At 42.5% G+C, this 26,072-nt stretch overlaps 2 protein-coding genes across 7 annotated transcripts in view; both read right to left on the bottom strand.

Moving 5' to 3' along the window:
- Positions 1 to 1,716, bottom strand: part of ppargc1a (peroxisome proliferator-activated receptor gamma, coactivator 1 alpha) — a 300,416-nt gene extending 298,700 nt beyond the window's left edge. For all 6 annotated transcript variants that reach the window (XM_085154758.1, XM_085154759.1, XM_085154762.1 and 3 more), the window contains exon 1: positions 1,310 to 1,716. In XM_085154758.1, the coding sequence (XP_085010884.1) occupies positions 1,310 to 1,390 (81 nt within the window). In that variant the 5' untranslated portion in view covers positions 1,391 to 1,716. The remainder of the gene's footprint in view (positions 1 to 1,309) is intronic.
- Positions 1,717 to 1,818: 102 nt separating this feature from the next.
- Positions 1,819 to 26,072, bottom strand: part of dhx15 (DEAH (Asp-Glu-Ala-His) box helicase 15) — a 34,318-nt gene continuing 10,064 nt past the window's right edge. The window contains 13 exon segments of the mRNA XM_085154788.1: positions 1,819 to 10,007; positions 10,811 to 10,980; positions 11,814 to 12,004; positions 12,092 to 12,214; positions 13,294 to 13,360; positions 13,362 to 13,457; positions 13,459 to 13,480; positions 16,422 to 16,428; positions 17,707 to 17,815; positions 18,298 to 18,363; positions 18,365 to 18,439; positions 18,441 to 18,449; positions 18,860 to 18,946. Of these exon segments, the coding sequence (XP_085010914.1) occupies positions 9,890 to 10,007; positions 10,811 to 10,980; positions 11,814 to 12,004; positions 12,092 to 12,214; positions 13,294 to 13,360; positions 13,362 to 13,457; positions 13,459 to 13,480; positions 16,422 to 16,428; positions 17,707 to 17,815; positions 18,298 to 18,363; positions 18,365 to 18,439; positions 18,441 to 18,449; positions 18,860 to 18,946 (1,140 nt within the window). The 3' untranslated portion in view covers positions 1,819 to 9,889.

The raw sequence follows: 26,072 nt of genomic DNA, 5'->3' as shown, positions 1-26,072 counted from the left end.
CAAATGCAGCAGAAGTCTACAACGCTAAGTCAGTTCTCTGCTGTGGATTTCAGTGTCTTAAATTTGTAAATGCGCTTGCACTCGACTGATGTGCCGAAATCCACTTTGCAGCCGAGGCTTAATTATTGCACATTTAAAATGCCATTCACAGTGACTTTGCACTTCTGAGTCATGTTTTTGGGTGGCTTTTGTTTCTTGTGCCTAAATAACTGTTACAATATGACTCTCGGCACGGCCAATCAGGAGCTCAGGCTTTAAGAGCCTAATCCTCTTTAATTTGCGATTACTTGTAATTCAAAATGCTAGCCCACTAAACCACAGGAGATTGATTGTTTAAGTGTCCTCCTCTGCTGTATTGCAACCTGGATACTGATAACAGAAAAATAAATTCCCCGCGTATATATCCCGAGCTCTCACAGTGGCATTCAAGTAAATTACCATAAAAATCACTGTACAAATATTTTGGCATCAATCATTGAGCATAAACTGCTAAATAGCTGGGAGCCCTCTTAGCATTCATAGAGAATGATTTCATTGGCATTCTTGTGGCAGATGACTTTAGCCGCACGCATTCCTCCCTCAAATTAGAATGTGAGAATTAAGAGGGATTTCATATAGCACGATAAGTGTGTTTTAAAAGGCAAAACTGATTGAGCTTGAGGGAAGAGGGAGGATGAATTAGGTAATTATCTCCAAACAGACACCAGTGCTTCTCTGCTGTGTGAGAAACAGGCCCGACACTCCAGGATCAAAGTGCTCAGCATCAGCAACAACACAACTCACTCCAATCTCAGTCTGCCTTACCTGATTTCCAGACCCACACGGCAACCCACGGGTCTCAGGTACACAGGTATCTTTAGTAAGAAGCCGGTGTCTTATGATCTCTGTTTGAAAAAGCTTCACTCATAACACCAAAAAGATCATGTCTCTCAGATACTTCAAAGGAATAATGCCGTGTGTGTGTGTGTGTGTTTACCTCTAATTTATTGATAACATTCCCGGCAAAAGATTTATTTTGTCTACTAGGTTCATCCATTATTGATTTTAAAGGCAGAATGTTTGAGTAACAGAAAGCTTAAGGGAAGTTGAGGAAAGTATTCTTGTGACCCTGCTGGCAAAACACAAAAACCCCAAGTTTGTGAAGTTGTACCTGCTCTCACCTCAGGTGCTGAGTCAGTCATTAAAAACCAGCCCTTTAAACTCCCCCTTTAAACACTTACATATCTCTATATATATATTTGTGCCATTTTAAATCACAGCAGCGGAAACAACGACGCTGTTCTCTCCCGCGGAGAGGGACCTGTCCTACCTGCTCGTAGCACGTCTCCCAGGTGAGGTTCACGAGGCAGGAGGAGAACAGCTCATCTTCGGTCCGGCCATAGCCGTCCATGGTGTGCCCGCCGCGTCTGGTGAAGGAGTCAGCAAGACGGAGATTTTGTTCAAGTCTTCCCTCGACGACTGCTTCTTTCTATCTCCCTCTTTCTCTCTCTCTCTCTCTCTCTCTGTCCCGCTCTCTTCTCCGTCCGGCGCCGTGGATGCTATCAAACGAACAGCGGCGGTGTGCGCGCGGATGCTGCCGTTACCTCGGTCACGTGGCGGTCGTCTCCAAAAAACCAAAGTGGGATGTGTCGGGGTGCAGCCCACCGCCTTCAGGTGTCAGGGTCAACGGTGGCTACCGACGAAAGCGATGAAAATTACTTTAAATAACACGGCAGCGAAACGACTGGATGCCTGGAGTGTGGTCGTTAGCTGTTTCTCTTTCGGTCACAGTGAGCAAAATAAGAAAACTGCTTTTTGTTTTTACGTCTTTTTAAAAAAAAAAAAAAAAAAAATCCTTTCCCAGCTAATGAAATCCGGGGCATTATGAAAAAAGTGACATGAAAACGGTAAACATGCTGGTAGAAAAAACACTTTAGGGAAGTTTGAAGTATTAGAAAACTTTTAAATAGTTTTTATGTCCTCGTGAACACTTAATATGCATGCCAAAAAGCTAGCACCTGTACAAGGGTTTTCCTGGATTTTTACAAAGGGGGTACCAAGAATAAGGGTGGGGTGTATGGCATGTATAAGAAAAGTCATCTGATTTCAAAAGGCTATTTTTGTAGTAATTGACACAGAATCCTGTGTTATATTTAAAATAAATTGCTAAATATAAAGTTTTACATATAACACTTTCATGTGTCCACCTCCAGACCCCACAGGTTTATGTTTATATGATAGTTGCTATTTGACTGAAAATAAATGTAAATAATGAAAATAAATGCAGAAACTTGTCCACATCTTGAAATACATTTAAGTGTAAAATACTAGTCACTCCTTGTTGTAACATTGGTATCACCACACTATTAATATCTTGTACATTTTAAAGTATTGATAACTTCTCTTCTCTCCCAGTTTAACTGAGCTGTCTGTGATTTAGTCTCTAATGGGTTTAACAATTTGTAGTCTTATACAGACAATTTGGAAACTTGTAAACACAAAAAGCACATGTGCTGACTATCAAATTTGATTAACTTTGGTTACTTTGTGCCACTCAGGTCAGCACAGTTGTGCAGTGGTTAGTGCTGCTGCCTAATAGCAAGAAGATACTGGGTTTGAATCCACTGTCTGACTGGGCCTTTTCTGTGTGGCGTTTGCACAGTCCAAAGACATGCAGTTAGTGGGATTAAGTTAATTGGGGATTCTAAATTGGTCCTAGGTGTGAGTATGAGTGATTGGCTGTCTCTGTGTTGGCTTGTCCAGTTACCTGACCTGTCCAGTGTGTACAAAGTTACATCCATCCAGCCAGTTTAGGGATGGATGGAGCACATTCCAGGCTGTGTGGCAGGGGTAGCATAAAGTCCAGTTTAATTTTGATGAATTTGTTTACTTCTTTCTTAAAATTAGAAGGACTTAATTTTTTTTTTTTTTTTGACTGTAACATAGCCTACTGTACTAGCACAACTTCGAATTATCGTCTCCCCAAACCCAAAGATGAAAGTCTGTGTGCAAAATGGATTTTTCTCAGTGTTTCATATACTTTAAATGTATCCAAAAATAGCAGACTTTTTTGCATAAACTGAAGGGGGTTGATGTAGGCAGTGCATGAAAGAAACACGTAGAAGTCACTGTCGCCTTTGCTTATTTTAAAACAGACTCAGGTGTGTCAAAAGGTGCACAATTATTGTAGGACATAATACAGAGTTCAGTACTTAGCCTTGGCCTACATGTATCCTGATCTCTATTTGGGATTTATCTTGACTAAAGATATTTCATCCCACAAAACACCAGCTTACATTCTGTCCAAAATATGTATCCAAAATGAGCCTTTTTCTTTTTCGATTCTGTGTTCCAACTAATGCTAAAATGTAAAAGGCATGCAAACTTTCAAACCCACAGTGCACCCACACAGGTGTTTGAGTGTACCGTGTGTCTTCTCAGATCTGTGTGGGCCTGTGTACTGAGTTGATTGACATCTCTCTCGCTCTCCTGTTAGTTTTCTGGTGCCTGTTAGTGTGAAGCAACCTCCACCTTTACTATTTGTCCTATATATTCACAAAGACTGCTGACAGCACATAGTTCCCATTTTCCGGCGTAGCTTGGCCTAGCTTCAGCCTTGGCAGAGGTTTAATCATTCGGAATAAGCCAAAACAACTGCAGAGGTAAAATGGGCCTTTACTGTAAACAAAAGCAAGTTCTTGCTGAAGCTTTCTGTCAACTCTTGAAAGCATCTGTACACCATATTCGTCTCACAGAACTTAGATCAATTGACAGGCACAAAATATGTACAAAATGTAACAGCTCATGGCACCAGATGAACATATAACCGCAGGTTAATTCATTTATTCCCAGATCATGAGATAATGAGTGCTTGAATTGCCTTGCAATCAAAATACACATGCAATTACTCCACATATTTAATAATTCGTCAACTTCCATCCATCCATTCGCTTATCCTTTTCAGGGTCGCGGGGGGCGCTGGAGCCTATCCCAGCTGTCATAGGGCGAGAGGCGGGGTACACCCTGGACAGGTCGCCAGTCTGTCGCAGGGCCAACACACAGGGACAGACAACCATTCGCACTCTCATTCACTCGCACATTCACACCTAGTGCCCACAAGCTGCATGTCTTTGGACGGTGGGAGGAAGCCGGAGTACCCGGAGGGAACCCACGCAAACACGGGGAGAACATGCAAACTCCACACAGAAAGACCCCGGCCTGATGGTGGAATTGAACTCAGGACCTTCTTGCTGTGCGGCACCAGTGCTAACCACCGTGCTGCCAATTTGTCAACATATACAAAAAATATGGATAAACTACTTACATTTACATACATAATACACATACTTACAAAGCAAAATATGTGATTTGACATTATAAAGAAAAATTGTAGGTTTTTACTGAACATCTTAAGATTTATTAACTCACTGTAGTGTTTATACTGTCTTAGTAAAGTTTAAAATGAAATCATGACGTTGCTGTTGGTGTTACTACACCTCAAAATAGTTTATGTTCCTTTGAAAATCCTGCAGGGTTGACTCATAACTCCTGAGTCTCCATGGGGCTACACAATATTTCTAGACAATGCAACAAGGGGGCAGTAAGTGTTCCTTTATGTAAACATGCTAAACAACTCTAGACACAACACTTGGCTTTCACGACTAAGATTAGTGTAGGTGGATTGAGATATTAAAATTTCTGTTTTAAAACCCCTTTTTTTCCCCTGCATTTCAATCTTCACAACCCTTCTCTCCATGTGTTCTTCAATGTGCTTTATCATTTTGTAAGTCACAGATAGAGGCGTCAGACTGAATCAAGCCCATTATGGCTGATTAAAGGCCTCCCAATTAAAGTGAAATTACAGCTTTAGACTAAATTCCTAACTGCACATCAAACCATCAGAATAATTGTACAGCATTGTGGGAAAACAAGCCCTTAGCAGCCAAACCAGTTCAACATTGTGCCACGGAATAAGTGTCACCCGCGTGCAGCCATGCTGAGCACGGACAATCTCTCATTTTGCTGCTAACAGGGCTCATTTGAAGAACTGTCTTTTAGCACACCATTTATTGTGATATGAGACCCACGCAGTCAGACGGGCCTTTCGAGCGTCAGTCTTCTTCGCCGGCCTCTTCGTTTGATCAAGATGCGTAATCTGCACCCTTTTGAAGTATGGTCAATTGGCACAGTGTTGCATATTCTCTTTCCTATGCAGAAATTGTCAAGAATTCACTGCGGCAGAGAGCGGGAAAAAGACAGCGAATGTTTGCTACAGTGACTGCCCGTAACCCAGCCTTCGCGTTTCATCTAGCTCATTGCCGTGAGGCTTGCGAGCGGCGTCAACATCGTACATTATGATAAAACACATTACAATCCTCTGTGCTCGGGAAAAAAAACCTTAAAATAAAGAATTTAGCAAGATTTTGATCTCTCCGTGACACTTGCGCTGAAGTCGGGGGTTGGAATGGGCGGGATTCTGGCAAACCAACTCGGTGTCTCGAAGGAAAGCAGTCTCTGATCTGGAGGCAAAGAAAAAGATGATGCAAGCAAAACGAATGGCAACTTGTTCTTTAGCCTTATCTGTCACCATCAGCCATAATCTGTCCTGTGCTGTAGATTAATTTAAAGATTATGGAGCCCTATACGTTCGTACGGTGCGGTGGAGTGCCGCAACACGAGAGAAATCACAAATAGCATCCGGCTTCCCTCTGAGAGTGAGGCGCAGCCCGGTTTGTTCCTATACTTGTGCCTCGATCCTCTGTGTTCTTTCAACTTGTTTCTTCGTCTTGCCCAGTGACACATAAAAGCTTTTCACTGAATCAAATCAGCAGTCTGCGATAATTCAGTGTGACAATGTAACAATTGTGTTGGTGTGATCTTATGTGGGGATACTTCTATCATTCGCACATCTCTCACGGAGGCTGTGGCAGCGAAACTGGGTGAAAGTTCAGGGCGGCTACCAGCGTTGTGGGGAAATAAATGAGGTTAAATTTTGTCACCTCCCCCACTCCCCCTCTGCCCACAGGTGGCGGCTGCACGTTTCTGCACAGGTGCCTTCAGTAGTTTCGTGAGTGGTCCGAAACTGGCAGGCCATTTTTAAACATGTAGTCTACATGCCACGTCTCCCCTACATAACCAATCTATCAAGCCCTAACCCGGCGGTACGTGCATATACTCCCCGTATCACAGAGAAGGCTTGGAAAGCAACTGTCATAGATGGCGTGATTGAATTGTTCCCTTGCACTGTCACCAGAGGGGCTATTACTTCAAATTAGCATACAAATTCAAACCAGGACAGATGGATTTGTCACATTGCGGTCGCCATCTTCCTGGAAGATTGGCTGTGCTTGTGCTGCGCGATGGAGATAAGACACCTGTCTCGGTGCTGGTGGGGGGAAGGACCGGCGTGGGATAGGAGGACTGGGTGGGCGGATGGATTTCCTGAAACGCTGAGGTGTTCTGCAATAAACTTCCCTACCCACGGACTCAAATGATGATGAGGCACCATCCAGGCCTCTGTGGGTGGTAGGAGATTGAGCTGTAGCAAGCTGGTGATTCACAGTTTGGAAACACAGTGAACAATACCTGTCTGGAATTTGTTTGCGGTTGCTACTTTTTGGTGAGTTACTGTCAAAAAGCCACATAAATGTCCTCCGCCCACTCCACACACAACATCAGCACAAAGTGTAAGGATGGATGCGTAACAGCTGTGGGATTAAATGCAGAGACGACTCTCATGCGGTGCTCCGCAAGCCCTTGGCTTCAACTTTTAATAGCCAAACAAAGGATGAACCGCATCCCAGCTCGGTCCAGATTTCACTGTTAATAATACAGAGACGCGTATTCATATGTATGAACATCCATCTCCGTGCTGACGAAAGAGTAAGAGCAAGAAAATAAGACCGCATGCTCTCCTCGTGTAGCCTCACATCAGACACTAAAAAAATACAACTTGGAGACGTAATGATTTTCATTTGTAATTATGGCAGGGTGAATCAATGGGAAGTATTGAGCATGAAAAACTGTTCTTACCCCAGGATCAATTCCATATAATTTCCAGATCAGCTCAAACTAATGGGTTTTCTATTGGCTTCACTTCGGAGAAAGACTAATCTCTCTGGTACCATTTTGTGGTTTCTGTGGATGTTTCCAAGCAAAAGGCCATCCACTTAAAAACTCGTCTCCCAAAAGTCCAAAAATATTGAAGCGCGCATGCTAATTTCCTGACTTAGCATATTACACAATCTGCAGGTTTAATTTAAAACTCCCTTAGTAGCAGGTCTACTATCTCTGCCTGCCTACATCCAGACACTACAGAGATTGTGAAAATGCTTACTGGTTCATTTTTTGCCTCTATCTTTAGTTGAGGCTTAAGTATATTTCCTTACAATTGATGTAAAGTTGAGATGCAGAAGAGACAAAAGGAAGGTTATGGTGATACGGTCGACAGTCCACCTGCAGGAGAAGAAAGGTGCAGAGAAGCGGTTAAATACATTGCGTTTGTTTGCACATTCACTCGTTCTGATAATGGATTAATTCTTTTAATCGAGTAAAAAGTATGGTGCCTTCTTTGCCCACAGTGTAATGTCCGTTTGCTTTGCTTACTCCATTGTGAAGTCTTAAAGACATCAGATTTCTTCTTAACACCCATTTGAAGTGTCTTAAAATGATGCATTGTTAATTACAGCCAGGTGGGAGCCAGCAGGAAGCTTCACCTCAGCTACTTTAAATCACTGAACTGGATCTGTCAATTTCTGCCTTTCAGGCATATTCTAGTATGAATGATTGTAGTATTGTTCATATGTTAACTAAGAATCTAAGCTTGTACCCGTGTCTGTGTGATGCACACAATCTTTATTTAGAATGGTTTCGTGTAAGTCGTCATCACTGCAGTATGCTGCTGCACAACACTGAAGTTTCTGTTAGATGTTATTCACAAATAGTGTTTCTTAACAACTGCTTGTTCTTGACTCGTGTAACTGTGGGATTTTAGATTTATGTATCCATACCCATATGGAAAAGAAATAGTAAAAACTTACATGATTTACTCATGAAAGTGGCCACTTTCGCATTACTTTCATATATTGTTTTAGTAAGTATCCAAAACATACAAGTTTCATTATATAATTTTTCAAGGGATCTTATATGTGTTTTCACTCTTGTATGCTTTTCATACAAGTTTCACACAAGACAGATACAAACTTTATAAGATTTATATATCTTTTCCATATGGGTATGTACACACTTCTACACACATTTCATATTACATCATTTTGTTTGCAGGGCACCACGTGTCTTCCCTGGTTAAAGTTATCTATCTATGGATGCAGCTCGGTAACCAAGCTTATAGTGTGACCAAATAAGAGTCCACACACACCATATGAAGTAAATAAAGACAGTGACAGCTACGATTTTATAATCCATCCATCTCTTACATGCTCTCTGTGGCAGCCTATAGTAAGCTAACCGAAGTAAGCTAGTTCTGGTTACTCCCGTATTCACAAGGGACCATCACAGCAGGTGGCGCCACATATTTGATTTGGCAGGTTTTTACACCAGATGCCCTTCCAAGATCGTGTATCCCTCCTTGGATTAAATTTTTCTCTGTTAGGTGTATGTGTATACCACTGCACTACTGAGCCAGTGAAGCTGACTTAAGTGACATTTGAAATATCTTTCGGATTAAAATATACACAAGCACTCCCAATATAATTTGGGAGTACTTCACTGGAAGCCAGTTTATAGATTAAAGGGTAAAACGAGGAGCTACGTGCTTTCACTCTCCAGCTCAGGCAGCACTTTGATTATATGTTAATAAGACAGAAACTTGTTGTGCACTAAACTGCCACCTGCAAAGCTGTGATGATGAGGCATCAAGGGTGGTACAGCAGAATTTTTTTCCCCTGTAGTCTTGTTCAAGAGTCCTGCTGTTCATACTCCTCGTGGTATTCATGCATCGCCAGCCACACAGAGCTTGTCTAGACTAAGCTGCTGACCCACAGAATGAGAGGGGAAAAGCTTCTCAGGAAAGTTTGTCAGAGCTCAACCAACTTCGTTTATAAGGAATCACTTCTAGTTTCTAAGTTTAATCTAGCAAGGCACACTTCTTCCAACCGCAAGGTTTACCTTCAACATTAGAGAGGCAGTGACACAAAGCAGTACAGCCAGAACAGGCTCCAGCGCAGCAGGGATTTCACACTGATCTTGCTCCGAAACATTTGCAATTAACATCCCCCTCTCCCCAACTGTTTCTGAAGCTATCAATATCCCAGTAAGAAGATTTAACTTCCCTCAAGAGCTGGATTTGGCAGGTCAGGACGTGTGCGCACGTGAGGGTGATGACAGAAAGTTTATGTGCAGATTATCCTGTTATTTTAACGCAGACAGAGGAAGAAACATCTTATTACAAAAGCCATTTTATTAAGTTGAACAGATGACAGGAAATGTGACAGGAAATTATCTCCATGACAAGAGAACGCAACATTTCACCTGCATCAAAATGCAGTATAAATTACATTTGATCATCATAACAAAGCAAAACAACAGCCAAGAATCCCAAAGTGGGATTTGTTATTTTGGGTGTTTTTTTAAGAGGAATGTTGAAATTCACATGAAACAACATGCTTCAGGTGTAAATGACTAATGACTAAACTCCTGATAACCACTCATCATCTGTAGTCCTTTTTTCTAGTAGTGCTTTAACCATGTTGGCTTAAAGAAAACAAAGTGGCCGTCGAAGGTCAATTCATCATTGATTTTAAAACCATTACGCATTCAATACACAGGAGCAAAAATAGAGTTCAGAGCGATGAAAATAAAACAAATAAAATATACAGAAAACCCAAAGAGCGTCTTCATTTTATACAGGCGGGCGAGGACGCGGCTCCTGCAGCGGCACATGCAAACCTTCTTAGTACTGAGTGTATTCCTTGGATGAGAGTTTTGCAATGATACGCTCCAACTGTCTCTTAGCTTCACACTGGGGGAAGTTACTCATCTCGTAGTACTGCGGGGAAATTTTCACCAGCCTAGAAAAGAAAGCAAGTAAACATTAGTCACAAAAATTGTCTTCGGTGTTTACTTGTGGGAGAGTGCCGTTCTTCCATATTCACACTCCGTCTACTGGTGTGGGTTTGACAATTTGATCCTTAATTGGACGAAGTCACAGGGGGAGGAGGCAAACGTGCATACGAGGTTTGTTGCGGTTTTGCTGCTAGCGCATCGATGCTCATAAGTCGACGCTGGTATGACTGCAATCTTATTTTTATTAGATCCTTGTCATAATTGCTTTTGTCAGCCTTTTTATAACCATAAAAAACACAACATTTCAGTGGCTCCAGCTGGTCGCTAAGAACAAGATATCACAATTAGCTTTGGGAATGTGTGATAGGAGGCCCCTTTTTTTATCATTTGATAACATTTTTATGGAGCAAACAATTAGCTGATTGTGAAAATAATTGCTAGATTAACCGATAGTGGCTGTGTGCTGCAGTGACTCATAGCTGAAATGAAAACTTGAGAATTAAAAACATTTAATGACTTTCACGTGTAGCAGGGTCATGTTTACGCACAACGTTAGTTCCTCATAACCGTCAACGTGATTGGTGAAGAGTCTTGGTAAACATTTAAAGTGCACCAGTGTTATTGGCAGGAATTGTGATGTTTATGGCGGACACAATTTGCCTTTGAGAAGCAGGCCACAATTCAGATATGTTTGAGACCAGTAATTTATCGTGCACCAGCACCGCTCATTTTAGGCGGAAATGCACGTAGGTAGTGCAGGTTGATAAATTAAAGCGCCCCTACTCAGAATGAAACTGCTGAAACTCACCACTCGGGTTTGATGTCTGTGCAGGTGCGGATGTAATTCTTGGTGGTGAGCACAAACTCATTGTAAAGCACCCACTCCGGTTTGTGGTCCAGCACGGTGGAGGGGTGCAGCTGTACGACTTGGTTGTCCTTCACGGTCAGGTAGTGGCCTGTGCGCTCCAGGTGAGCAATCTGTTCAAACCGCAGCAAGACGGAAAACCCCATGAAATCCAGAAAAAGTCAAAACAAGTACACACACACACGCACGCATCTTTTACTGGTGTGTGCGTGTGTGTGTTAATCATGCAGTCCCATTACAATCTAAGAAGTAAATTATTAATGCTTTGATTAAAAAAAAGTAGCAAGACATTTGAGGCTAATTCGTAGTGAGTGAGGGTTTTTTTTGTGTGTGTGCTGTGGTCGAGCTGCATTGGCGGCTGTGATTAACCAAGGCAATCAGTCTCAATAAAGGCCTTTCCAAACAAAGACATGATCTCAAACAGTGCGAACGCCTGAACACGAGCTGCAAATTTGTCTCCGAGATAAAGGTTAATGTTGACAAATATTTAAATATTAACGCCATAATTCAACTTGTCAGGTTGCTTGTTTCAGGTAGCCCTGAAAATGGCTTTTTGCAAAACTGCCATTTGTTTTCCTGAGCGAGAAACAAATTGATTTCATTTCTTGTTATGTGCTTAAAACAAGCAGCTCGCTGGTGCGTGTGCACGAGTGCGCGCGTGTTTGCTTGGGGTAGGAGAAGGAGAAGGAGAAGAAGAAAAAAAGGCAGCATTTGCAGTTTGTACAAATGTTTGGCACAAAAATACTTCAAAAAAATGAGCATCAGATTAGCAGAGGAGCTGTATACAGACAGCGTTTGCTCAAATATGAAATGTCACAAAACAACAACAACAAATAAATAAATAAAGGAAAGCAAAATAATGACACTGGCAATGCGATGAGAGACTCAACAGCACATCGAACCTTACAAAACTTAAGAAACAAAAAAGTCCCAGATTCACACTGACCTGCATGAAAAAGCCCGTGACCAGTGCTCGGCGGATGTTGATGTAGTAGTCTCTGCTGCTGAACTCAGTGCTCCTTCGCGGTAGGCTGAAGCGGTCCATGATCCTGGACAGCTGCTGCCGTACGTTATCTGCTGACATCAGCGAGCGGTAGTTGACAAAGTTGTCATAGCACCATTGAGTGGACTCGTGGTCTGTGTGGGAAGAGAGCAACTGAGGCATTTAAAAAAGGAAAAAAAGGAATCTAATCAGTGAAACGTGTGGGGAAACAGGCCGCTTACTCTGTTTAAAGGCATGGTAGACGTTGAGCAACGTTAGGTGGTCTCCGTCGATGTGGGCGAAGCGCATCTTGGCCTCGTCAGCCACCTTCTTGGCCTCCGTGGGTCGCACAAAGCACTGTGGGACTAAACAAGGTTGGTATAGGCCCCAACACAGCCGCCCATAGGGATAAGTTAAGCAAATCCCACAGAGAGGAACAAGGCCTCAGCTCAAGAGAGGCACAGAGCACTTCACAGGGCACACTGCATCGCCAAGTGATTACGGTGGAAAAAGGAAAGGAGGGTCCAAAGAGAAGGGAAGGAGGATGGGTTTCTCTGTCCTGATCTGCTACACTCTGGCTACAGCCAGTCAAAACAGCCCCTCCCACCCTACACCCGACAGTGATGTGGACTTCCCCCGGACTCTTTGTTCTGCCCTCTCCCCCTGCACGAACTCGCTCTGAATTGCTTAACGCCAAACCTGCTTGATTGTAGCTTTAATGGGTAAAAGCTGTGTTTATTGAGCCTCATGGTTGGTTGCTGTGGCGGCACCGCTCTCAGGTGTACTTTTGCTGCTTACTTTAATGAACTCAGCAAAAACCTGCCATCCTGAAACACCTGCTTTAAGTGCGCACCACGTCCGAGCACCTAGTTAAATCCATTTCCCCGCTCTCAAAGACCCTCACGCTCCCTTCAAAGGCGTCAAGATTCATCTCAATGAGCAGCATTCTGCTTTGGCAAGCCCAAAGTGCAATTACTGCTGTAGCATGCTGGTGCTGCTCCAGCTACACCTATACATTTTGTACAGACATGTAGTTTTTTTTCCCCCCCTCCCCTTCCTCGCAAATAACAGCTGACACCATTGATTTTATCAACTGCTTTTCCTGTACTGAAGTTCAGTAGGTACACATTACGCCAATACTAAGGAGACCTCAACTTCTGGACTGCTGATATTTTAATAACACACGCACACATAACGCACACAAAACCTGAAACCAGTCAGGGCTTTGGTATGCATCAAATAGACCCATTTAAATCCTTGTGTCACCACCACTAGACCAACAAGAAGGGTCAAAGAATGAATAAAGGGCTCTTAGAAGATAAAGAAGCTGCTCTGTAAATTTCCTTACAGCTCACTGGTCATTTGGGAGGAATGGCCAATGAGCACAGGAAATGGAAAGAGTAGCAGATCAGACCCAAGCAGCGGGGCCAGCCCTGAGCATTACCTGACAACATGGCAGTGATGGAGAGGATCTCGTTGGAACAGTTGAATTCACAGCTGGCGATGACCATGCTTGGCCAGCTGGGGGTCCAGGGGGAACTCTGCCATCATGGAGCCCAGCTCGGTCAGGTCACCGTCGTCGTTGAGCGCTGCCAGGTAGTTCAGCAACCTCCAGGGCTCGCATCAGGGTCCTCTGGAGCTGGAGGAGACAGAGCGGGGAGATGGGCCATTAAAATGCTCCAAGCCCATGGGCAAAACACACACAGATGGCTGAATTAGACAATTTGCAGAACTGTCATTCTTTCATTGCAGCAACACTTGAGGAGGACAGTTTGGGACTCATTCACACACAATTATGTCAGAATTGATTAATACTGCCGTACTCCATGCTCACATTTAGAGTGAGATAAGAGGTCAAGTTAACCGTTTAGCTATTTAGCTAAATGTGCTAAATGCTAAATGTGCTAGTCGCAGCTTTGTGGGTTTCATATGACAGTGAGCTAAAACATCTGAGACACGGTTCCTGCCAAGAGAAGTCATTGATCCTGGAGCTGCAACAGGAAGGAGGAGTGTGTGGAACGTTTCATTATCTGTAGATTTAATGTTTGCACTTATTAATGTACTGCTGCTATTTCACTGACTTGCAAAAAGTGTGGCGGCCACAGATTGTCTGATTTAATCAGACAATCTCATGGCAGCAACTTGATGCACGTTAGTGGCACATAGACACATACACTTGGTAAAATGGACCAATGACCTTTAAATGAAACAACATAACAAGAGAAAAAAAGATGCAGACGAGCATCTCTGAACATGCAAACGCAAAGGAGATGGGCTGCAGCCGCAGAAGTCTGGACCCCCACTCCTGTCAGCTAGGAAAGGAAACAGACGCTACAGTTCACACAGGCAAACTGAGCAACAGAAGATTGTCTGCTCTCATGAGCTTTAATGTTCTGCTCCAACGTTCAGATGGCAGGGCTCAGAGTTTGGGATCGACAATGAAAGCACAGCTCCATCCTGCTTGAGCAATGTAAGATGATGAACACTGTAGGTATACTTCAAGCAGGATAACAAACCATGTCACAAAGCTAAAATCATACAAACAGCTTTCTAAACACGACAGTGAGTTGTACTTATGATTGGCCTCCACAGACACCTGATCGAAATCCACTAGAGCACCTTTGGGATGTTGGTGGAACAGGAGATTCACATTATGAATGTGCAGCTGCAAAAATCTGCAGCAACATTTTTTTTATTTGTAGAAAATAGTTGCTGGTAACATTAGTCTGAAATGATGCATTAACTAATGCAAATCTAGAATATAAAAATAAGTAAAATAAAATCCACTTAGCAATGGCCTGGCAGAAAGCGCCTAATCTGCAGATTCGATTATAGCAAACAATATTAATTAACGTCCTATTTTGATTTGCACATCTAATAAATTAATCTACTTATCAATGCCAACTGGACAAAAATATTCAGAACAATTGAGGAACAGTCCGACACGCTAGGGTCTCCTGTTTGTGTCTTCACGGTCAGATAAATTTACAGCTGTTAATTTAAGTAGTACATAAAGATAATCAATCACAATCAAGCTACTGCATTTCAAAACTTCACTCTTAAATGTGGGGAAACAGCTGGGTCACGAGTTTAAAATGTACTGACTAAAAGAGATTTCCTTATTCAAGGACTTACTAGAACCTGGAAGCACAAAAGAGAAGCATAGTCCATGGAATCGGTCATAAATTAGATCAACCAGCACATTAAAAGAAGTTAAAAACCCAAAGAAAAGGAAGAAAGGGTAGCGTTTCCATCACCTGCTGCGCTCTGACCGTTTCACTATGTGACGGCCAGAATTACACCAGACGTAATCATGGCAGAGCTCATTTTTCATCCTCCGCTCAGCAATCCTAAACACTAATGCAATTACAGGGGAAACTTTCTACTTAATGCTTCAACACAAAGGCTTCCACCGTTTGGTTAAAAGATTTTTCCTCCAGATGCAATTATTGACCTTTGGCTCCCGAGAGCTGAAGCCTAATGACCAGTTGCATGTTAACTGAAAATTAGCTCAAGCGCGGGCTGCGGCGCTCGCTCTCTTTCGTTTCTCTCAAGTGCTTTCCCCCACTCCAAAAAGATTCAATTTCAAAAAGCAGGGAGGGTGTTTTTTTATGATTACAAATATTGATTTGGGGCATCAACGCTACTTTTTTTCCTTTCTATACACAAAGTGAGTGCCGGTCACATTACTTAGCAACAACAGTAGCTTGTTTGGGCCTGCACAAAAGGTGAAAATCTGATTTCCAAGTAACCGCTAGCTTTAAGAACCCGATGGAATTCCATCTATACCCAACGCGACTCATCAGAAAGTAAGTATTGACTGTCTCAACACAACAAGAATCCGATATATTAACCGAGGGCCAAATCAATGAGGCGAAAGGCTAAAGGTACATTAAACCACATTGGCTTTGAAAAGGTACTTCTTTGGAAATGTCACGAGGAAAATGAATCCCACCCAGCCAAGTCCCTTGTGTAAATCGCGACTGATTTCTTTTTTGGATTTTCCATTTGGTTGTCTGGCTCGCGCTGTCGCTCCTTTGTTTAGTGAGCAGGAAGCGGGGTGGACAAAGGAAGAAATAACCTACGTACTTGAGCATTCACGGTAAGGGGGGAGGATTAAGGTTCCAATTCACATTACAGACAAGCAAACACAAAAAACTACTTTGGGTTTGGAGGCTGATCATCACTGGGGAAAAGGCCTGACTCAAATCCAATATGTGCGGAAATAAATAAAGAAATGTATGGTCGACCTTGTATCCGACAATAGATCACAGTTGCCTCAGAAAGTTGCCAATGTGAAGCGTACACCTTCATGCCAAAAACATGATTAAAGGGGTTCAATGGCCAAAAAAACAAAGGAAAAAAAACATTCTATCACGAGACTATTGTTTCACTGTATTCCCGACTGCCCAGAGACACTACACTGACCTGTATTTCCCCGAGGCAGGCCTCTGACACGGCATATCACAATTGATCCGCTGTAAATAGCTGTTATAAAGCCCTCTCTGGAACTCCTCAGACTTAAAGCAGACTTCATTTGTTGCACCCAACTAGCTGCAGCTTCCAGCATGCTCAGGAGCTATTTAGGAGAAACCTTCTGCAGAGAGTGGCTCAAATCAATAAAAAGGTGATCCTCCCCCTCTCTGTTGCCCGACTGGTTCCCGGTTAGGCTCGGCCGGATCCTCGTATGTTGATGTATACCCTTGCGTTTTTGCGAGAAACGGGGGGGTGGTGGTGGTGGTGGAGGTCAGTCGCGTTTCTCTGGAGGAATATAGAGGGAATGCAATAGCCAGGTGATAGCGCTGCTATTGATGTAACCAATTTTCATTCTCAAAATGGCGTTTGCCACAGTGGACGGGGAGAGATGGGTCTTAATCTCAGAGGTGAGATGAAAACTATATTATGGTGAGAAAAAGGGTGGAGGGAAGAGGAGGTGGTTAAGGATAGGGAAAGGAGGGGTGTGGTCTCCTCCAGAAGACGTGGGAACACACACACACATGCACACTTCCTGGTGAATGCCATAACTTAACACCTCGAGGGAGAAGAGGTCTGTGTTTGGCACAGATCGAGCAGGATTCGGATATAATTCAAGCAACAGTGACAGGCGGTGCATAAACTAAGTGATCAGCCAGAATACTAACTGCAAACATCAGTCATTTCTCAGTCTGAACAGCAATAATAGAAATTTAGAGCGGATTCCTCATAAAAACTGCAAGATACTACTGTGTAGTCCATGTCTATCACAACACATATCCTCAGATCTCCAAAAATTCACTGTTTTATTTGATGTCTGCCAAGATCCCTTTTTTGCTTTGTTGTTTTTCCCAAGTGACGCTGCCAACCCAGATTTGATATCGTACATCAAAGCAACTGCAGCTCGACTAAATGTTGCTTGATTTCATAACAGTTTGTAAGTGTATTCATCCTGATTCAGAGAGCGCTAATCAAATTCAAGGTCTCAATATTCTTTGATTCTTTGGTTAACTGACACCTGTGGTCGCTGTCAGCTGCAAAGTAATATAAATCTACATGAAATGTTCGAGCAATAAAGAAGCTATTGTGCTAAACCATACAAACAGAAGGAGGCAGGCTTAAAGGGGAGCTGAAACTACTTGTTTCAGACTGTGGATGGACATAGCCCACCGTGAGATAAACAAGGATCATTTCAAACTTTAATCATGCAAAGCTACTTAAGAAAAAAATAACATGGTGTTTGAATTATTTTAAAAAGCAGAAGCATAAGTGATGTATCCGTTTAGGAATGGTTCCCGATATTTGTTTTGGATCCAATATAAGCCGATTATAGGTTCAATTCAATACCCGGAAGTTTTAGAGTAAACATTTGTGTTACACCAACCTGGTGGGTCCATGAAGTCAAAATGCACCAGGTCATCAATGCCCAGTTTCTTGAGCTGCAGCACCACAGAGCCCAGATTAGACCTCAGGATTTCTGGATACGTGTTGTCCTGTGCCCGAGGAACAATTCAAAATGAATTAGTCAGGCCTGCTTATTATCTACTCATGCATTCACTCATATGTCAACTTGAACGAGACCGGGGGTCTGGGGCATTCGAAGGGCTATTTAACTTGTTTAAAAAAAATTCCCTTTGCTACTCGGCGTGATGTGAAAGAATTAGCTTGTAAAGTGGAGAACTGGGCCCCCACGGGTCCATTTGTCACAAGGTGGCCGTGTCATTAACGGGGGTTATGAGGAAGGGTGGAAAAAAGGTGCGTTTTAGCACCGGGCTCCTGGAATGATAATTCGCTTGAACTGGGAATCGAGGAGTTCTAAGAGCAAAATATTGCATAATAGAAAGCTTTTCCAGCTAGAAGGCTGCTCTGGGGGAATACAAAGTGCTTGTGGCACTGCAGAATGTGAGATATGAGAATCAATCATGTGTTTACAACTGTACAATTTTAATGGTTTTCAAACTGCTTTGCTTCTTACCTGCATTTCTGTCTTGTAAGCTTTCTCTGTGTAAAGCCGGAAACACTTTCCTGGGCGTGTACGTCCGGGCACGGCCTGCCCTCTGCTGGGCTGAGGCCTTGCTGATGGCTGTGACCAAAAGGGATTCCACTCGGATTCGTGGGGTTATACACCTGAGAGGGAAACGAGGTCAATGAGTCACATTTCAGCTGAATAAAAACTAGGGTAGAGTAAAAAAAAAAAAAAAAAAGCTAGTATTTTTTATTCATTTTTTTTTAAACCCACCTACAATCTACTATATATACAAGCAGCAAACAAAAAGAAGACGTACAATACACAGGCGCACACAATCCACCTTGGAGCATATATAATCTCTTTTTGTGCCATGTGTATGACTTGGCTCTAGGCTGGTGAAATGTCAGAGGAATAAATAACAGGCTTTTCCATCTTTGCTGCTGTCAGGTGTGCACTGCTGTGTTTATCTGGGGATTCTCAGGCAACAGAAGCAGATGATCGCGGCAGATAAAGAGTGGTGGGAGAAGATGTGGGGGGGGATGGTGGCAGAGGGAAAAGGGAAGCTAACCTTTTGCTTGGCAAATCCGGGATCAATTACAAACACCACCCCATCGATGGTCAGGGACGTCTCGGCGATGTTTGTTGACACGACGACCTGTGAAAACGAGAAGACGCGAGTTAAGAAACGATCCGCCCGGGGAGTTTGAAGGGACTGACGAGACCCGAGACTGGTCTGCTACAATTTGATACATAAAACTGCATGAAAATAGTTTGAGTCGGTCATTCAGCAAACCATTAAGATGCATAAAAAACATAGCATAAATACAAAAACATCATTATACCTATCAGAAAGTAGTTCCTCTGGTAAGAAAGGTTCAGATAACCTCATACAAAGTGCTGAGAAATTAGTGATCCTTAAACATTAGAGAGAAAAACAAACGTGGATATCAGCGTCTGCTCTGATGTGAGCCAGCTCAACGAGTCTGCAGAGATCAATGTTTGCAGGCTGCCGAGCGAGCCCAACAAAGCGACACCACAACAGTTTTCTGCAATCTAGTGCTATCAACAGATTTGTGCACAGTGCTGGCTTGGTGCTCGGTGTCTCATCGAATAAAAATTACTCGAGTTTTGTGTGCACACTTGTGTGTGTGGCTGGAGTCTCTATCTCCGGCATGTCGCTGGGTTTGTCAGCTTCCCTCTTTTGGAAAGCTTTTTCAAACCCACAGAGCAGTCTTAATTTAATGGGTTCTGTTAGGTGGCCTGCTTTTTAAAACATGGTGTGCAACAGTGGTTAGCACTTTCATCAAAACATCTTTTTTCCTCCCCTCTAATTGAGAGCTGCTGCAAATCTCTCACGTGAACCGAAAAACGCGTCTCTTGATATGTGCGACAACCGCTGTCTGCAGACATGCCAACTTACCCCTCAACGCTGCAATGCCCGGCTCCTTCAAAGCCACACTTGCAACACAACCAGAGGCAAATAACACTAAAAATATCTCACATTTAATTTAGTTCTAAATATTCTGGAAGACTGTCAATCAAAGTTTTGCTACACAATATATGTACACCAATCAGGCGTACCATTATAACCGACTGCCTAACATTGTGTTAGTCTCCCATCAAAGCCACACACGTGCCCATTATTCCTGCTTCAAACATCAACTTTGCGCACAAAATATTCACTTCCTCCCTGATATATCCCACCCACTAACAGGTGCCACGATGAAGAGATAATCAGGGTTATTCACTGCAGTCATAATGTTATCCCCGATCATTGCATGAGCTGTATGAAAATAGTAGTTACTTATATCGCTTAGTAAAAAAAGCAACTGAATAAATCTGCAGAATTATTTTCATTCCAGGCATTCAGGAGTTATGAGCTGATGGATTAAAATAGTTTAAGGAAGAGAAAAAAATGGGAAAGGAAATAAGAATACAAGTGAAAATTAGCTGCTTGGTTTATGAGATGATGAATGATCCCAAACAGCAAAGATGTCAATGACAAATGACAGCTGAATCGAAGCAAATAAAAAAGATATGCATTGAATGAGTCGCATGAAACTATGGGTCTCTCACTGTCAGCATAAACACAAACAGAGGGAAAGTAGCAGGAAGGCAGATCTACAGCTACACTCACGCGAACCTTGACCGCTGCCAGGCTCAGTTCTGCTTATATAACGCTGGAAACTGACCGGACACGGAAACCTTTTTAACTCATCAAGGCAAATGAGACGGCGGGGGCAGTGTCACAGCCCACTCTGCTGGCAGCTGCCAGTTGAAGGTTTTTGAGGGAGTCTGGGGTGAAAAAAATAAAATAAAGATGCCTCCACACTTAGCCCCCGCCTTCTGGTCGGCTCAACATTTACCAGGTCAGGAACAAGCTGCAGGCTGACCTGAGGAGCAATTTGGTGGTAGCTGTCCGCGCTTCTTGGTTAGTCTTCATAATAAAATGCCAAGCACAAAACCAAACGGGTCTCTGTGGTCTTTGCTGATACAGGTCCACAGAACCAATTTTGCACACTTGACACACTTCCTTTGTAGCTGTGCCTCTTCAGCTGTCTTCAAGCTGTGAGCCTTGGAGACTTAAATCCCACCTTTTAAGCGAGGATTTTACTTCAGCCACAGAATGCCTGACTATTTAGTTATTAATGCCAGAGAGGGCTTCTTTTTTTTCCCCTCTTTCAGCCCTTGACCTCGAGTAATTCACCTGTCGAAACCACATTCCCCTTAGCATTCAAGCCCACAAATAGAGAGATGGCAATAAATGCTGGTATGAAACTGATCACATGGCACTATCTGCCAAATGGCTGGCTTTTATACAAGGAGTTCCTGGCTATTTTAATTTCGATTTAAATGAAAGTACTAGAGGCTTTATAAATAACAGGCCAAACGGTTCAAAAGCTAAAAGTACAATCATGGCCTACTGCTACAGCAATCTGTGGTAGTAATATTAAACCACTGTCAAAGATTAAAATGTTTATTCCCAGTGTTTCCCCACACACTTTGCAAACAACTTCCTAAAACTAAGTCTGCAAAAAAAATCAAAGTTTCAGGTAATTTGGGAGGTTTGAAACAAAGAAGACAGAATGAAAAAGGGTTTTCATGTCATTACAATGGAGTATGCTCATATTAATAAAAATCCCTCTGACTCAAACCTTCAGACTGCTCTAAATGCTCAGTTTAAACTTGGGATGAGCCTTGATGCTATTCGTCAAGAACCCAAAGCCACGACTAGACCTTAATTTATTACCGCTTCGATTTTACTCTGCACAACTTTGCTCATATTTGCTGTAAGATTACTTTTAATCTGCGCCGCCTTTTCCTTTTTCTTCAAGGTAATCAATGTGTGTGCATTGTAATTTTCTTCTCAGCCAATTAAAAGATTTATTCAGAGCGCATGTGAAAAAGGAAAACTAAGTGAGGAGACAAAAGCTGTAAGAGCAGTAAGTCCGGGAATCAGAAAGAAAATAGATTGTTTGCATGGAAAATGTAGTAGTAAAAAAAAAAAAGAAGGGGGGGAATCCTGGACTGCTTTTTTAAAATTTTTATTTATGAACACAAACCTTATTTTACTTGAAATAAGAAAAGAACATTTATTATTTTATGATCAGAGCAGTTTATTGTGAAAATGAATAATAAACATTACTGAAATAATGCTGAATTTGATTTCTTTTTACTTCACAGCCAACTGTTGACTGTATATTAATACTTTATGATATTGCAGAGCTTTGTGTGAGGAAATGTTCTCTAACTAGACCTCATTCAATTTTAATTGAACACCCCTGATCTACAGAAACAAGGGTATGGTCATCTCGTGGCACAGAATGGAGATGAAAACGCTCGTAAGAGGTCAACTGTAACAAGGCTGTTTACAGACAGCTGGAGTGAGAATGGCTCCGAACAAAACTGTTCACGTGAAGTCAAAGAAATGGAGGGTGTAGCATACGGCCAAGAAGCGTAGTGAAGAATACTCTGCATAGTTAACAAGACAATATAACCGCATAATAAAGAGCATAATAATAATACCTCCAGGTCAGTAATCCCTTCCTTGTGCATGCATGTAGTGGAAGCGTCTTCTTAAAAGGTCTCTAAGCTACTGGAGACAGGTTTTATGTAAATGTAAAGGAAGGACGCCTTTTCCTTTTTTGTATATATAAAAAAATACAATCCCAGGCTCTGAACTACAAAGCAAAGAATCACAAGGTACCTAAAAAATGATCCCAATGACAGGTAATAGCTTGAAGGGCTGTTGGTGACCTAAAGTTTGAAAACAGCCCCATGACTGGGAGACCAATTACCCGCAGCAGCAGTCTGGGATTAAAGTAGCCAAAAAAAGGGACGAGATCAGGCGATCGGACAGATATGTCAGCGGCCAACATCTCAGCGAGCAGTGAAAGGCATGGAAAGCTTCAAAGTCCAGTTAAAAAAAAAAAGAAAGCCTAGTGAAGGTTGCCACCCTCCTGCGTGTTGGGATGCAGTCAGCTGCTCCAGCAGATGCCTCACATGACACCCTCTCACATTTCATGATCATATGGGTGAGACCTCATTGACTGCATTGATTCTGAAGGATTATCCAGGCCAGGCCCATTACACTGAACGCAGGCTTGCTCCTTCCAGTCTGCTGCTGCACTGGATAACCCTGGCCTCTTCATCAGTAATATCATTAGAACATCATCTCTGCATGTTATGTCTGGGTTATTACCTGCAAGAGAGCAAGTACTATAGCTAACTCGGGCCATCTTTCACATCCCCTGCTGAGGAACGCGTGCTTGTTGACAAATAAAGCCTTCCCCTGACTGAGGGAAGCAGAACGTGCAGAGTCGCTGCACCCACACTCAAAGCTCATTGAAACAGAATAGAAAAGTGACATTTGGAGGAAATATTTCAAACGTGACAATGCTAAAAAACAATCCTAACACTCATCATAGCACACTTATTAGAGACAATCTGTGAGACGCTGGAAAGCAAAGCGAGATTATGGTCTTTATTGGCAATTATTCAATTTCTGACTTGATTTTAAATGATAAAACTGCTCAGAATGGAAGATCAGTGGCTTTCCTGGAGAAATAGCGCAATGACGAGCTAGTGCTTTATGTTAATTGAGGGGTGCCTAATGCAGTCGTTAGCATGCATAGTGGCAGATGTGGCGAACCTTAATTCTTCTTCACTACTTTCTCTTGGGCTGGCTTAGATGACATCTCTGCATTTTTCACTGATGAGTCGCTCAGTCAGTCACTGAGGAGAAGCACATTTACTTCAAGCGTGGCAACTTTAGATGCCACCTCCACCAATTCAACAGGCACGTGACAAATGGGGGGTGGGAGGAAGGACAAACTGCTGCTCTGAAGCTCAAAGTGCTCGCCGGCTCAACAGTGAGGACCAGCAAATTCACTTTATTTCATGTATGAACTGAACACATGGGTATCGTGAAGACGTCGACGAAATTTATCCACCAAGAGAAGAGCAAGGTAACAACATCACTGTTATTTAAGTGGTGCAGTCCCAGTGGGGTGAGCTCTAGCACATCAGACAAATGTCCATATACAACCGCAACCAAACGGGGGCCATTGCCAGAGCAAAGTAATATTAAAAGGCTTCCCCTAAGCAACACTGGCCATATTTCACATCAACATCCCCTTGAACGGCAAAAGAAAATACTGGCAATGATATCTGAACTTATGAAAAAGATCTTATCCAGTACTGGGCCACTTAAGCCTCTGCAGCACACATGCAGCTCATTTAAAGAGAAAGCCTGAAGAAATTTCAAGGCTCAGGACAGTAATTGGAGAAGGGATTTGTGCCCAAATGTTTGATCTACACCACGAGGGGAGGACCTCTGTGTGGGCCTTGCTGGAAGTTAGGCTTGGGCAGTGCACTGGTGCATCAGGGTATTATACATCCCAACAGTATGATTTTCAATAATGTTTAAAATAAATATCACAGATTTTCCTCTTTCTTTTAAAATGACACAGATGTTTGGAAGTGAACAAAAACACAAAGCAAAAAGAAGGAAGTATGTGCTCGTGAAGAGCCAGTTGAAATTACAACTGTTTCCCTCCACAGACAGGTGGCTAAAGAGCGTAACTCTTTAAAATGCCAGTTTGACAACACCACTGGTGGATCGTGTCTATTCAGCCCACTTTGTCTGTGCCTGCAGCAGCAGAGTCACAGGACTGTTTGACAAGTATCTAAGGAAAGAGGCAGTTAGCTACTAATCTAATCTAACTCATCTAAACGTGACAAAACACTGCTGTTAAATGCTGCAGAGCTAGCACTAGCAGCTTTCTTTCTACAAGTCATAGTGTCTACAGTATTAACCTGTACTGGACGTGGCTATGCAGTGCTCCAGCTGTATATAGTAACCACTGTTACATAGTATGGCATTCACGTATTATATTCCCCAAAGTCCCGTGCCTCCACAAGAAACAAAACAATATAGTTGAAGAATTTAAAGGACTTTTTTTCTAATTTCTTGTTGATTTTAAAACATTTATAAAGTACTGGAATCAGTGCATACAACATATTCACAGGAGAAAAAGAAAAGAACCGGGCCACCAGTTATACATTTCCATTTTTCTTCTTCAGAACTGCTACAAATAAGTGTTTTACACACTGCTCCATAAATCATCCACAGCAGTTTAATTTAGGATCATTTTTTAAATGAGACACATTGAATAAATTGCTTATACGTGGTCGTTTTTCCTGAAGGAAACGTATATCACACCTGGTTAGCTCGAGGATTGTTGGAAAGTTAAAAATCTGTCCTTTTTGTAAGGAAAACATGTATCTGCAATTTCTTATGTTTCTCTTTTTTGCAAGGAAACATGTCATGTATTAAACTACTCTTCGCCAGAGAGTGTAACGGCAGTCTTTTTCTTGGTTTTATTCATTATTAAACATAAATACCATCATATGTCATAAACCCTGGCAAAATGTCAGTAAGTTAGGAAAAAAAAAAAAAAGATACCACACACGCCTATAAGAAATACAAACTTGATGGCCGACCTGCTTAATGTGACATATTTAACTTTGACAGCCCATAAATATTTTCGCTGCTCATATGTCAGCCTGATCTGCCTCAATTAGAGGGGTTGTAGCAATGAGTCATTCATCAACACCGTCCCCTATCAGATGTTGGGATGAGTGTTTACTCATTTGCTGGCAGCTACGAGATTCGGATATTCTGTCAGATCCCTAGCCAACAGTGTGACGGTGCAGGTGGTGCTGCTGCTCTGGTTATGAGCCCCTGTGAATAGAAACTGTCACACAAAAGAGAGGAACTCTTTCGTGTCTGTATCAATAGAAGGATCATCCACTCTGCGATCAAGTGACTGAAGGAAGATTGTACGGTGTACGGCAAGAAGAGTCCTGTTTTCGGTCATCCCATATAAAGTGCATCTTTCACACGGTTTTATAAAGCACAGGTCTGAGGCCTGTTTTTTTTTCCGTTTCCCCAGTACCAGCAGGCTCTGTGTAAATGTAGAGGAAAGATAAAAACGACTGAGAATGCAGTACTTTCCTCAGGCTCGGAGGGCATGAGTAATACCCCAGTTATAATTTAGAGCAGAGAATTGCATGCTGACAAAAGCAGCATATGTTGTGTGAGTCAGTTCTGTGCTAAAGCTGAGAAAGGGAAAAAAGTTTCAGTCCCTTCCTTCCTTCCAGCTCTCTCACTTTACCCACCTTATTCCCCATCTGGCCTTTCTACACCAACCACACTCAATTTCTCTTCACTTAGCCTCCACCCCTCCCGCCCATCTCCCCGTTTCTACCTCCCCCTC

This window comes from Neolamprologus multifasciatus, chromosome 3, assembly GCF_963576455.1.
Source record: "Neolamprologus multifasciatus chromosome 3, fNeoMul1.2, whole genome shotgun sequence".
Taxonomy (NCBI): domain Eukaryota; kingdom Metazoa; phylum Chordata; class Actinopteri; order Cichliformes; family Cichlidae; genus Neolamprologus; species Neolamprologus multifasciatus.
Note: the sequence above shows the minus strand (reverse complement) of the source record. Positions and strands in the feature narration are given on the sequence as shown.